The sequence below is a fragment of the Bison bison genome, unplaced genomic scaffold (genome assembly GCF_000754665.1).
Source record: "Bison bison bison isolate TAMUID 2011002044 unplaced genomic scaffold, Bison_UMD1.0 scf7180017864333, whole genome shotgun sequence".
In the NCBI taxonomy this organism is placed as follows: Eukaryota; Metazoa; Chordata; class Mammalia; order Artiodactyla; family Bovidae; genus Bison; species Bison bison.
The window spans coordinates 240,727-255,947 of NW_011494905.1; the positions used below are offsets into that span (position 1 = coordinate 240,727).

The 15,221-nt window shown below is 40.1% G+C and overlaps 1 protein-coding gene across 4 annotated transcripts in view; it reads left to right on the forward strand.

Moving 5' to 3' along the window:
- Positions 1–1,266: 1,266 nt before the first annotated feature.
- The window catches only part of VPS8 (vacuolar protein sorting 8 homolog (S. cerevisiae)), a 302,860-nt gene continuing 288,905 nt past the window's right edge, over positions 1,267–15,221 (forward strand). For all 4 annotated transcript variants that reach the window (XM_010853860.1, XM_010853862.1, XM_010853861.1 and 1 more), the window contains exons 1-3: positions 1,267–1,372; positions 10,904–11,147; positions 11,946–12,014. In XM_010853860.1, the coding sequence (XP_010852162.1) occupies positions 10,995–11,147; positions 11,946–12,014 (222 nt within the window). In that variant the 5' untranslated portion in view covers positions 1,267–1,372; positions 10,904–10,994. The remainder of the gene's footprint in view (positions 1,373–10,903; positions 11,148–11,945; positions 12,015–15,221) is intronic.

Here is a 15,221-nt window from a genome sequence, read left to right on the forward strand (position 1 = left end):
TGGAACCAGTCTGTTGTTTCATGTCCAGTTCTAACCGTTGCTTCTTGACCTGCATACAGATTTCTCAGGAGGTAGGTAAGGTTGTCTGGTATTCCCATCTCTTGAAGAATTTTCCAAAGTTTGTTGTGATCCACACAGTCAAAGGCTTGTTTCTTACAGCACTCAAAACGGCTTGCCTTGTACTGTAACTTTGTACACTGAGTTCTTAAGAGTACCCGGAGGGCAGGGTGGTGTCTTACCCACTGTTGAGTCCTTCAAAGACCCGAAGCATAGTGAACCTGGTTGATGCTCAATAAATGTCTTCCCAACTGAATATTTTCTATATCTCCTTCCAGGAACATTTTTTGGTATTTTCCCCTCCTTCTATTTTCTTGACTGTAGGCCCTAGCAGGCATAAGATCCTGGGGTCCCTGTTATCTACAGTGGTGGCTCTAAAAATCAGTCTGTCCTGAAAGTGTTTATCTTTCTTGAGAAGTAATAAGAGAAATAAATATATGCTTTTATTCATTTTAAAGATATCTCCTTTATTTGAGAGCATATCTCTCCTATACTTTTGGTGTTAAGATGTATTTTTATGGAGCAATGTTGATGATAAACTAGAAAATAATAGTTGACTTTTAGTGTATGTCTGCTAATTATCTTTACTTGGCAAAATAAAAAAACTAGTAATTATATGTTCGTCTTTAAAAAGATTAAAATTAAAATTTGCTGGTTGCAAACTCTGAAAGCCTGGGAATCAATTACCCTTTCTGGGCTGGCTGAAGATAGGTTCACTTTCTTAAATGCTAGATAAATTCACTAGGGCTGGAGAAGGGTTTCTCTTCTCGAGGACTATTATTTATTGATCTGCGCTCCTCCTCTGTTTCCACTCTCTAGTTCCTAAATATGTTAAAGTGAAGTGAAGTCCCTAAGTCGTGTCCGACACTGCGACCGCATGAACTATAACCTACCAGGCTCCTCTGTCCATGGGATTCTCCAGGCAAGAACACTGGAGTGGGTTGCCATTTCCTTGTCCAGTGCATGAAAGTGAAAAGTGAAAGTGAAGTCGCTCACCCCATGGACTGCAGCCTACCAGGCGCCTCCATCCATGGGATTTTCCAAGCAAGAGTACTGGAGTGGGGTGCCATTGCTTTCGCCGGCCATTTCCTTCTAATTACCCCTTAAATTCCTTGACCTAAATGTATCTCTGGCCCTTTAAATGGGGGCGTGGCGTAGCGTGGCGGACCGCCCAGGAGAGACCCGGGAGAGATGAAGAAAGCGGAAGCGTGGCCAACGGGTATATACTGCGCGTGCGTGAGGCTAGAGCAGCGGGCGGGGTCACGTGGTCCGTAGGTGGTCCGGGGGTCCTAGGCTGGCGCGGCAGAGAGCTCAGGTAAGGAATCTCTGGAGAGCGGCCCAACAGGGTGGGGACGTCGGTCGGGGGCTGTACGCGGGGCGGCAAGAGAACGCGGGCCGGGTCCCTGAGCCTTGCTCCTTTCCGACAGCGGCGCGGCTTCAGACAGGCTAACTGGACCAAGGCCCACCGGCCGGGCGGGGTTGTTCTGGGGCGGAGGGGAGTACCCTGTGTTTGGCCTGGAACTGGGTTAGTTTCCACTTGTTGGTTTCATAGAATGAGAGGCTGAGGTGCAGGGGCACTTGCTTACCCAGATTGTGAGTCTTGGAGGCCGGTAGTCACTCCCCCAGAAGAAACAGGTGTGTAACCTGCCTTTGGGGCCTGGGGCACAGGTGCAGGCTCGTCCATCCCTCGAGGCCTGGGATGAGTGTGCTTCTCTAGTGTGGAGCCGAGGCTTAGGCGGGGTGTCCACCTCTTAGGATTTGTGCGCACCCTGTGAGGTTCGGTCCAGTTTCTCTCTCGATGCGAAGTGTGCCCTAGAGTGAGGGCAGCAGGGGACACGTGGGTCTCTAACGTTCGAGGCCGTTCCTTTGTGTCCTGGTTAGTTCTCCAAGTGTGGTACTCGGGGGAAGTGGTGGTGGCGGGGAAGGGCAGAGTTGCCTAAAATGTTTGGGTGTGTTTCAGAGGAGAGAAGGTGGGATGAATTAGTGTCAGTAAGAGAGGATCCATGCCACCGGTTTTCAGTAACTGCTGGGGACCCTTCTTCAAACAGGCATGCCTCCTTCATGCCCTGCTAATATTAGGTTGATCCTAGAATGGTCAGGAAGGCTGTGTCCAGTACCACACTCCCGCCACCCCAAAGAACAAACCAAACGTGGTTGTTAACTTGTGGTGCCAGCTTTACTCCAGATATCAGCGATTAGGAGATCAGTTACGAATCAGGTGTGTATTTCAAGTATCTGATGTAAATAGGGATGGAGACTCTACATGTGTTTGTGTAAGATATAGGTTGGCTCGTGGTTAAACTTAAGAGTAGATATTGAAATCTCTGGTAATAGCTGGTGTATTCCGTAGAATGCAGAATAAAGATAAACAAGAAAAACTTCTGGTTGATCTTTTGGGTTTCTTATCTCAAAGAGACATAGGTGAAAAAATTTTCTCCAGGGGTCAAGGGAATAGTATGTTGCTTATCCTTTATACATTTCCTTTGTACCTGGACCAGTATCAGCAGATGGGTGTTTTCTGTCTTCCAGAATACTGGGACATCTTGGTGACTTTTCAGCTCTTTCCCACCCTTTTATAGACATTTCAACCACTGTGATATCAAATGTCAGTTATGTATGTTAATGAAAAGTAAAGCCTGTTGAACTTGTGTATTTAACTTTTGATATGTTTATAGTTTTCACAAGAGTTTAGATATCATCTTAACCTACAGCTTCAGGTGTCATCTGTACATATTTGTAAGAACAAACTGTTCTATTCTTAAATGGATCTTAATGTTTGAATTATCTTCATTCTGTTTAACAGCCTTTCTGTTACTTCATCCAACCTTAAGCACCACAGAGAGAAGAGGAAACTCCTACCTCTAATATTTATAAATTTCAGGAAAGGACACTGGTTGGCCAGATTGGATATAAGAGTGTCATGTGCTTATTCTTCTGGCTAAGCAGATAGGATATTTGATTGGCAGAACCACCAAAATTACATGGTTGAAACCTGTTTCTGAAGTCCATGAGTAAAGTGAAATGAGTACCCTTAAGTGTGATGCCCAGTTAGCTACAAATAACATCATCCTTGATTAAAACTACCTTCACATGGATCAGAGTATAAGTTTTCAAGTCCTGTGCTCTATGTGCTACACCAGCATAATGAAATTAGAAAGACAACACTTTCAGGCTTTTTTTCTGTCTTACATGTAAGTGTCTGGTTGCAGTTCAAGGTTAAAGTGACTTATTTCCACATCACCTGTGACTGGTGGTATAATATCTTTACTGCTGGTTTCTGAAATCTTATTTTTTCAGTTTTTCCTAGGTCCTTGAAGAAGGTTCCCTGGTAGCTCAGCTGGTAAAGAATCAGCCTGTGATATGGGAGACTTGGGTTTGTTCCCTGGGTTGGGAAGATTCCCTGGAGAAGGGAAAGGCTACCCACTCCACTCTTCTGGCCTGGAGAATTTCCATGGGGTTGCAAATAGTCAGACATGACTGAGCGACTTTCACTTTTGAAAAAGTACCTTGAAAACTGAGTACCACCGCAGTACCCTGTGAAGGAGTCATGTAGGAGCCTGACATATGATCTCTTAGGAAGTCAGTCACAGCCAGTTTTTGCTGCATGTTGGAACAGCATGCTGTGTGTTACTTTGAGCACAGGTGAAATGGATTGTGTGTGAGGCATGTGAGAAGTGAGACTGATGAAAGACTAGCAGATACCCATCCCTTCCCCACACACGCTCAGAAGCTTGTAGTTATTGAGTGGAATAGTATGCAGAGTCCAGGTCCTATGAGAATCATTTCTTTTTTTTCCTTTCTGTTTGCCTAAGATAATGGTTGAATTCCTGTAAATTGAATGAATGTACGATGTGCATGCTTAGTCACTATAGTCATGTCTAACTCTTTGCAGCCTTATGGACTGCAGCCTGCCAGGCTCCCCTATCCATGGAATTCTCCAGGCAAAAATACTGGAGTGGGTTGCCATGTCCTCCTCCAGGGGATCTTCCTGGCCCGGGGATCCCGACCCAGGCGTCTCTTAACCCCACCTGCATTGGTATGCGAATTCTTTACCACTAGTGCCTCCTGGAAAGCCCTGAATGTATATTTTCACTATTTTCATCTTGGCCTATAGGTTGAATTAATGTAAAACAGCACAAAATATTTGAAATTATGGAGTTTGTGTCATGTCATACATGAGCAAAATGGTCATTTAAAAAAAGTTAGAGATTGAAAAAAAACAATTGCAGAGAGGGGAACTTGCAAGGTGGGGGGCTTTTGGGGAGTAGAATGACTAACCATATTTTATTTTGAATGATCAGAACTGCTGTTTAAGGCTCTAGAAGCCAGTGATGCAGCATTGCTTGGCTGTTTCTGTGGGGAGGGTGAGGGGATGCATGGATTGGTGTAATTAGGCTACTGTGTAATTAGGCACTGGGAATACAGTGATGGAAAAAGGGCAGATGTGATCTTGGCTTTCTTGGAACCCACATTCCAGTTGAGTGAAGGAAATGGAGGTTCAGACAGTGAAAAAAATGTTATAGGTACCTACTAACTGGGAACCTAGTCTAGTTGAGCAGGAAAAAAGACTTTTGAGGAGGCAAGGGTTTAGCTGATATCTGAAGGATGAATATGATCATCTGTAGTTGACAGGCCTGATTGCATTAAAGTGGAACTCAGTTATAACTTGGCTTATTATGGCATAGATTCCTATATGCGATGAGTCAAGTAGTATCCTCTGAAGCTTAACAATTACAGGTAATAAAACTGATATATTTAATTCGCAACACAGGAGTTATTCCTGTCTTCTAATTCTTGTGTTGATCAGTAGATACTTACTGAATGTCTGTGTAGCTATGCAAGTTAGTGACCCCAGTGGTGTGGAGTATGCAAAGACACTTGGTCCCATTTCTGTTGTACAGCTGGGAGAAAAGATGTAGTCATGTGGTAAGTTAACTAATGAAGGCCAAGGTGCTATTCTAGATGTTCATTCTGGATTCTGAGGATGCTTAGGTAGGGAAGGTTCCCAGAAGGAAGGACAGAATGAGGGAATTTAGATAAATGGAAGGAAAAGGAAGGGAATGTGAGCTAGTGTGAGCAGACATAGGAAAAATGGAAGCTATTCTTGAGGGACTCTGGATACATATAATAAGGTTAGTTTTAAAGGAACTATTAATCTGCCTGGAATGGCTTAAATTTTTGAATTTTATCCTGTAGGCATTGGGGAACTGCTAAAATTGAGCCCATTTACCAGAGTAAGATAATAGAAAACCTCACAGAAGTTCATTCTCTGTTACATTTTTCTTCACAAAACAAGCCACAAGAAGACAAAACGAATAGAACAGGAACACTTGGATTGGAAAGACCAGAAACAAAGTTGGCATGTAAAGTTGCTTCCAGGTCATGATTTTGTGGTATCTTTCAAAGGCTATAGTGTATTAGGAAAAAACCCAACTTGATTTGATTTCAGGGTAATGTGGTAAGTGTCTCATATAACACTTTTGGGAGGAAAAGAATGTCAGCAAATTAAACAGATCCTGAAACTTGAACAGCTGGGAATGTCTGCTGAAGTTTAAAAAAAAAAAAAAAAAACACTACTAGAAGAATTCCACTTTAACCTGGCTTAATATAGGTCACATTCTAGGGTTCTTATTCAGTTGGCCAGTGTCGTAATGGGGTCATTGCTGTTTATATGGTACACGTCTTTTTTTTTTCCCTCAGGTGTTCCTTGGGCCTCCTTTATTCATTGGTCGGGAATAATTAAGAGGGTGTAGTTTTGGGAGCTCTCAGGATGTCAGACGATCTTTGGTTGAAGCTATTAAATTACTAGTATAGTAGCCCTCAGAAATGGACAGCATACTGGGTAATCATGATTCTGTGATATACATTCTCTGTTAGATTAATCTGATTCACGTAACCTGTTGTGTAGTTTGAAGGTACACTCTGGCATGGCATCCCCTTGAGAACTATAAAAACCCTAGATTATGGGATGGTTGGGTGAAAACTAGTTATAGAATGTATTTCAAGAGGAAATTACTAGTAGTTCATTTCTTTGTTCTGCATCAAGTGTGTAATGTCAGTCAGTTCAGTTGCTCAGTTGTGTCTGACTCTTTGCGACCCCATGAACCACAGCACGCCAGGCCTCCCTGTCCATCACCAACTCCCGGAGTCTACCCAAATTCATGTCCATTGAGTCAGTGATGCCATCCAACCATCTCATCCTCTGTCGTCCCCTTCTCCTCCTGCCCTCAATCTTTCCCAGCATCAGGGTCTTTACAAATGAGTCAGCTTTTCGCATCAGTTGGCCAAAGTATTGGAGTTTCAGCTTCAGCATCAGTCCTTCCAATGAACACCCAGGACTGATCTCCTTTAGGATGGACTGGTTGGATCTCCTTGCAGTCCCAGGGACTCTCAAGAGTCTTCTCCAACACCACAGTTCAAAAGCACCAATTCATTGGTGCTCAGCTTTCTTTATAGTCCAACTCTCACATCCATACATGACTACTGGAAAAACCATAGCCTTGACGGACCTTTTTTGGCAAAGTAATGTCTCTGCTTTTTAATATGCTGTCTAGGTGTAATATCAAGTACCATGTATGAAGCATTTCATCAGCAGTCTGCATTTGGAAGAGTTTGCTCAATAAATATTTGGGCAATACCAAGTGACAAGGGAGGGGTAGGTATTTCAGAATGCTGGTGATACGGCCAGAAACAATTGAAGTTTGCTAGTGTATTCATTTTCTATTTCTGCTGTAACAAATTACCACAAATTTCATGGCTTAAAAAACCCACAGATTTATTATTTTACAGTACTATAGTGCACCAGTCCAGCATTGGTCTTACTAGGCCAAATCAAACTGTGGCAGGCCAGGGTCCTTCTAGAAGACAGTCCATCTCCTTGTCTCTTGCAGTTTCAAGAGACTGCCTAAATTCCTTGGCTCCTGGCACCCTTCCTCCATCTTCCAAGCCTGTAGCACAGCACTTCTCTGACCCTGCTTCTGTTGTCACATCTCTTTCTTGGACACTGTCTTCTGCCGCTTTCTCACACTGTTAAAGACTCTTTGGTTACATTGGGCCCATCTGGATAGTCCAGGGTAGTCTCCCCAACTCGAGATGCTAACCTCTACGGTTCAGTTTATATTTTGTTTGTTTGTGTTTAGTCACTCACTTGCGTCCAACTCTCTTGCGACCCCATGGACGGTAGCCCACTAGGTTACATGGGTCCTAGGTTACTAGGGTACTAGGTCCATGGAATTCTCCAGGCAAGAATATTGGAGTGGGTAGCCATTTCCTGCTTCAAGGGATCTTCCCCATCCAGGGATTGAACCCAGGTCTCCTGCGTTGCAGGTGAGTTCTTTACTGTCCGAGTCACCAGAAGTCGATTCAGTTCATGAGGAAACTTTGCTATTATTGTTATTATAAGAAGTATAGCCTTCTGGTAGGGTGGCCTTTGGATATACTTAGCACTGGCTAGACTTTTACAAAAGTACCAGATCTTGTTTCAGGGTCTTTAAAAGAATTTGGAAATCTTGCAGTTTTACATTTCTTGAATACTTGGTCTGTGTCAGACATTATTCTAAATGCTTTACAGTCATTATATCATTTGTTCTTCACAGTAACTCTGCACAGTAGGTAATCATATTCCTGAGAGTTGGGAGTCTTAATTGTGACTCCCCCCCCAACCCCCACCCAGAAATAAAAGAAAAACTGGGGGACTCTGTTGGCTTATGTAGCCTAAATGCTGGAAAGCTATTCCGGAGCTAACATCATACATAAAAGATGGGAGCCTGGGGCCTGCATGATATCAGTCCACTCTTTCCTCCTCTTCTCTGTTTCTGGTTATAGGTTGCTTTCATTCTTGAGCAAGAATGAAATTTGTACCGAGAGAGTAAATTTTGTTGGTAGAGACAGTGACAGATGCATAGTTGGTGTTGATATGTATTGAATAAATGACCTCCTTTTCTGCAGAATGGGATGGGGTAGAGGTGGGGAATATTGCTTAGCCTTATTATTCATTGTTTAACGAACAGCGGGAGTGGCTCTTCCTTACCAGTTGCATTTTGGTGCATCTTGGTGAAGGACCCTGGATGTGTTGTGCAGTCTTTGTTACTAGGGGCTTTTTTATTGACAGCCTCCACAGGAAGCAAATAGTTTGAAACAGCTTTCCCCAGGACAAGAGGTGATGCTCTGGGCAAGCAGCACAAATGGCCACAATATTTCATCTTACAGATATAGAAATAGAGGAGCTCAGAAAGGGTAGACTGATTGACCAAGGTCATAGATAGGAACTGGTAAAGTCCAGATTCAGATACGATTTTAATTGACTCTTTGGTCTATATTCTTTCCAGTTTGCCACCACATCACACTAATAGGAGGTCCGTGAAGTGATGGTTGGAAATGAAGTAGGGTGGCATGGCAGGGTGATGTTCTTTTTTCAGAGAATGCTTGATTTCTTGAAACTTCTTCAGCCTGCTACTAGAGTTCATAGATGCTGAGCTGTTTTGAGAACCTCTTATTAACTCCAGATAGAAGATATAAAAAGAGCCAGGAAAAAATTGTTTTCCTTTTGGAGTTATTTTGGGGACACAAATGTGAAGAATGAAACGTTTTAGGTTATAGAGTCATTTAAAGTTTTTGTTATGTAGTTTTTTCCACTATCTTAAAAAAGTGTATAAGAATAAAACTTAACTTCTTCAGGAAACACTGATTGTGAATATTTGTGCATATTTGTAAGCATCCCTTGACTAACTGAAATCATTTTTGCTAAGTGGTACAAATAAGAGGGAACTTTATTGAGAAGTAATTTGTCATAAGCCAATTCAGTCTTCTTTGAAGAAAGGCTCATAAAGGCTAATATTGCTCCTGCCTTTGGCTTATTGCAAAAGGAGAAGTACATTTAGTACCCGAGATTGGAAAGATGCTTTCAAATGTTGCCAGACACAGAGTACCCTCAGTTATGTCTTCTAGGAATGTAGTCGATAGCATGTGTTTGTAGGCCAGAGCCTCAGAGTCTGTCTTCTGTGACACGTGAAAAGAATTAATCTGTTTGGTAATACACAAATGTACTAGCTACACAAATTGGTTTCAGCTCTTGAAAATCAGTCTTCATGAGTCTGTGTCTTATGCATAGTAGATATTCATTTTTAAAAATTATAAAAATAAATATCGAAGGAAGTGAAATTTACGTTAAACACTTAAAAATGAGCCTGCTGCTGCTGCTGCTAAGTCGCTTCAGTTGTATCCGACTCTGTGCGACCCCATAGACTGCAGCCCACCAGGCTCCCCTGTCCCCGGGATTCTCTGGGCAAGAACGCTGGAGTGGGTTGCCATTTCCTTGTCCAGTGCATGAAAGTGAAAAGTCAAAGAGAAGTCACTCAGTTGTGTCTGACTCTTAGCGACCCCATGGACTGCAGCCTACGAGGCTCGTTCGTCCATGGGATTTTCCAAGCAAGAATATTGGAGTGGGGTGCCATTGCCTTCTACGAAAAATGAGCCTAATTAGATAAAATTGTCCATGAGTTTTGGGCATGTTATTTTTAAAAGAACAATAACAACAACTAATTGTCAACTCCCTTTAAGAAAATTAATTCTTTCAGTGGCTCAGTGGTTGTCAGCTTTTTTTTCTGCCTTCACTTCAGTAAGAAAGAGTAAGAGGAGTTTGTCTGGTGGGGAAGTTTGGTGGTATGTGAGCACTTAGTTGCTCAGTCATGCCTTTGACTCTTGGTGACCCCACAGACTGTAGCCTGCCAGGCTCCCTGTCCATGGATTTCCTAGGCAAGAATACTGGAGTGGGGTGCCATTGCCTTCTGCTGTCTGCGGGTGGTATATCATTTGAGAAAGCTTCCTACTGAGAATTAGTGCTCATGGGGTACCATGGGAAACACCTAGTCTAGAAAACAAAATTACCTTTGCTTTTATTATAATCATTACTGTGGCCTTGTTTCTATTTTCATATTTTTGTTTTTTTATTGTATACAGGCAGAGTTAAGTGATAAACGTTTTAAAGTTTGGTCACTTACATCCTAATTATTAACAGAAAACATGTAAGGGCAAATTTAATGGTTAAACTATGTATATTTTTTCCTGAGTATATTTTTAGTTTTTCAGAAATTTTGCAGACAGTTGTTTTCTAGACAGTTTTTTTTAAAGTAAACCAGATTATGTTTCTTTTTGATATGATAGTGTATCATTATACACTGATAGACCTGTGAAAAAACAAAATTTGCATACATTTCTTTTTCTTTACTGTCTCTGCCTTCCCTTATCCAGCCTTCTTTCTAGAAATCTCTAGTCAGCGGTGGCATTATTTTACACTGGCATCAGTGTCGTCTCCTCTAATAGATCTGAACCTTTAGACTTGCTGGTGTCCTGTTAAGTGACTTGCTACCCATTGTGGGCCCTCTGTGTCTACACTAAGTTTCCCTTGGAGGTCTCTGGCCCTGTCTGGATGCTGATGACGAAACTGGTCTGTATGCTTATCTTCACGGAGAACTGGAGATCTGCTCAGGTTTGGGAATGTGAAGAAGGGGTTAACTACAGATTTTGGCACCAGTTACCCTCTTGTTTTTAGGTACATAAATCTGGTTGGTACCAGGTCTAGTGGTTGAGCTTGTCCTATGTCATCACTGTCACCAGATTTAGGACTTTGGGTGGTGGGCCACTTCCCAGACTCCTAAGTCAGATATTCCTCCTTTGTGCTCCCATAAAAACCCTCCCCCCATATCATAGCGCGTACCCTAGGATTGATTTCTCTTTGTCTATAATCAGATGATTGAGTGAAATCAGTTTCCACAAAAGTCTGACCCAGTAAGTCTTTGGTATATCCATTTGAGGATATCTAAGTAATATATTTTTTCTTTTTTGAAAGGAGATCATCATTCAGTTCATCATGATCTGAGGCCAAAAAAACAAAACAAAAACTTGCTTGGATTGACTGAATACAGGTATTAAAAGAAAACATGGAAAATGAACCAGACCATGAAAATGTGGAACAGAGCCTCTGTGCCAAGACTACTGATGAGGAACTGAACAAGTCTTTCAGTCTAGAAGCTTCACTTTCAAAATTCTCTTATATAGATCTGGACAAGGAACTGGAGTTCAGAAATGATCTGGTAAAAATTCAGCTTTTGTCAAGTGATGATGTTTAACCAAAATGTTGCTTAGAGTGCACTTTATAATTCAAAGACTCTAATTTCATCATTTTTGCATAGATTAATAGGCATCTATATACAGTTTTATGAAATAATGCTACTCTTCATTTCTATAGCTGATTATAGTTTATAAAACACTCTAATACATCTTCTCATTTGAGCTTCACAATGCTCTGCTACTCCGTTTTTACAGGGGAAGAAACTGAAGTGCAGCTATGTTAAATGATATCTCTATCATAGTGCTGGCGGTAGACTTAGAATTCTTGTGCAGTGATTTTTTTTTCTCATTGATCTGATAGCAATAGGTTTTTGTGACGATATGAATATTTAATAACAAGTTGTTTGACCTAATCATCCACCACCATAATTTATGAAATAATTAGGAAATTCAGTGTCAGACCTTTGTATATCTCTTATGACTTAGAAGTTCAGGGTTTGTCGTAAGAAATGCTGTTTTGTTTAAGAAAGCAGATACCAAAGCCCTTCAACAGAAGCTTTCTGGAAAGGATTGTTAGGATGTTGCCATCAGTGCATATTTGTCCTTGATAAACTCTGAATATGTGGATAGAAAAGGAAACAGTTCTGTAGTTGTTTGACCTAACCCTTAATATCATGAATTATTGAGTTGGCTTTCCGTGAGAAGAGTTTGGTGGTCTGTTTGTCTTCTAATGGATAATGGTTCTAATCAATTAAAACACCCTCCCAATTATAAGAGGAAAAGCATTATTATGTGAGTATTAATTTCTTTTCTCTATTTAGATTGATGATAAGGAGTTCGATATTCCTCAGGTTGATACTCCTCCAACACTGGAAAGCATACTAAATGAAGTAGGTATATATTAACAGTCGCTGTTTTATCACTTTGATTTGAATACTTCTGGGTTTTGTGTATGTTTCCAGATCTGCATTGTCTAGTAAGGGAGCCAACAGTCACATGTGGCAATTTAAACTGATTACAGGTAAAGAAAAATTAAAAATCCATTTGCTCAGTTGTACAAGGCACACTTCAAGTAATCACATGTCACATGTGGCTAGTGCCTATTGTAGTGGACAGCATAGATGCCAAGAGTATTTCCATTATTGCAGAAAGTTCTAGATTGTGAGCTTTTCAGGGGCAGAAGCCATGTCTTGTTCATCTCTGTGCCCAGGACAAATACCTCATACTTGGGCCGACTAAAGAAATGTTTTATTAAGTGAGTTGAAATACTAAATTCATGACACTTTTGAGATTTGTATTATGTTTTGATAATGTCATCTCTTCCAGTGATATTCAAATAGCTCGTCCTCAGGAGATACAAAAGAGTATCCACAGCCTTGTAATGCACTTCATCACCCTTCTATATAAAGAAAATGAAGCCGCCATAGTTTATCTTATGAATACCATCTTGATTAAAAAGTTTCTCAGAGCTCTGAAATGATGTTACTTTCTGAATTAGCAGATCATAAAGGCTTTACAAAGGAGCTCTTTGGAAGTACATGTTGATGAAGTGTGCTGGCTTTTTTGTACCCTGCATCTGCTGACAATTCTTCAACTCAGTCTTCTTGATCTTTTAACAACTTGCTTAAGACTCCCATTGGAAGTTTTAGCTCCTAATTTAAGAAAGATTTTAAAAAATCTGTTTCAGATCCATAGTTATGTTTTGTAAAAGATGATGCAAAGATTCCTCAACAGAAATGCTCACTGGCCCCATAGGTGGGGTTGGGCCCTGGTTTGCCTTTTTTTTTTTTTTGGCTCTCGCCCCTTTATTACTTCTTTATCTATACTTTTAGGTTTATATACAGTACTATATAGGATGCAAACTACTTTCTCTATGAATTACATCTTTTATTCTTTTAAAATATCAGCTTGATATTGCTGTTTCTTTGAATATATTTTTAAATGTTATGCTTGATCTGTATTAAGAAGACTTGAGCATTTATAATTTTGACCAAGAAGGCTTTGGTTAATGAGAGACTATCCTGTTAAAGTCATATTTATTTATTGCTTTCTAATAGGAAATCTTTCATTTAGAGATGAAGAGATTAATTTGTCAGTTTTCATAACATGATGTTAATCACATAATTATTTCAATTACAAAGTGAGAACTAAAAATAGTCTTAGAGGATGTGTACAAAGCCCTGTTTGTACATCTTTGTACCATAATGTCAAAGTAATGCTCTTATGAATGAGGCTGTAGTTTATAATGAAAGAAAACTATCTTTGCAGAATTTACATACCTACTAGTATCAGTAAGTGTAGTAATCACTAGTGGTTAACTGAGAAGATGATACTTCTCAGTTATCTTCCTCACTAATTTGGGTGCCTTGTGCGTTTGGGTCACAGTGTTAAATACTGCGATTATGAAGTGCTATGTGATTGTCTCTGATTTTGAGAGAAAAATAGGACTGGAAATTGGCTGGCTGTCACACCACCAGGGAGCTCAACAGGTGGACAAGTGAAAATAAAAATAATTTAAATTGTAGAACATTATGAAGACTAAAAAGGGAAGAAGTATTGAAGAGTGATTTTAAGAAAGAAAAGGGACAAAAGTAGAAAATGTAAATAAGCACTTGTTCCAGGATATGTGGGGGTATATATATCCTATAAAATTCATAAATAAACCTGAAGAGATGCTGGGAAGAAGTGGTCATCTATTTTACAGAAAGTTAGAGATTACTGAGACATGCTAAATCTCAGAACTTAGGTCATGAAATAATGTTACTAGGCCTTAGCATCCTTTGAAACTGTGCTACTTCTGAGGTTTTTAATCTTGAAATTCCGTTCTCTATAATAATCCTCCCCCATCCCTACATTCTCTTCCTTCCATTAAACCTCCTCTTTGACCTCCTTAGGACCAAGTCTGTTGATCCTGTTTAGTCCCCATGTTTGAGAGTAGCCCTGACTTCAGATCCACTGTTGGCTCATGCAGCCGGATATTTCTTTGGAACTTTTAATGGAGATATCACATACATAAAGAAAATCTACTCAGGTCATAAGTGTACAGCTTGGTGAATTTTCACAAACAGAATTCTTCATGTAACTGGAGTCCATCTGAAGAAATAAAGCATTGCTAGCACCCCAGAAACTCCTCTTGTGCTCCTTTAGTATTGAACCCAGGATAATCACTATCCTGACTTCTACCAGCATTGATTGGCTTTCTGGCTTTGAACTTCATAAAAATGGAATTACACAATATATGCTTTTGTGTGTCTGACTTGTTTCCCTTAATATTGTGTTTTCAGATTCATTTGTATTTTCCTGCATGTAGTTATTCATCCATTCCCTTTGCTGTGTAAAATACATACTATTTTTTATTCATTCTACTGTTTATGGGCAGTTTTATAATATCTAGTTTCTGGCCACTTTGACAAGTGCTGCTGTAAATACTCTTATTCCTGTCTTCAGGTAACTACACACGTGTACACACACACATGTCTTCTGGGTATGTCCCTCAGAGTAGAGTCGCTGCATCATCAGATATGGGCATGGTCAGCTTTGGTAGATACTGCCACAGGTTTCTCAAAGTGGTTGTGATAGTGTATGCTTTCTGCAGCAATATATGGATATGGTTATATAAATAACCTTATATGGTTATATATGATATTATCATATATATTACCATATCATATATATGGTTATATGTATATATCATATATGAAGATATGGTTCCCATATCTTCATCAGCTTTTTAATTTTTCTCTTTTTCACTTTAACCATTCATACCTAATAGGTGTGTAGTAGCATCCCATCTGAGTTTTAATCTGAATTTTCCTGAAGATTGATGAAATTGTGTTCCTTGACATATGTTGTAGCCTTTTGGATATCTCTTTTGTGAATTGATTTTTCATGTCTTTTGCCCTTTTTCTGTTGAGTTGATTTTTAAAGTATTTTTAGGAGTTCTTTATATGTGATGTATATAAGCTTTCTATTAGATGTATGTATTGCAAATATCTTCTTCTGTTCTGTGGGTTACTTTTTCCCTCAGTTAATGGTTTCTTTCGATGAGCAGAAGTTCTTAGCAGTAGTTCAGCTTACTAAGTTTTTCCATTTTTGTT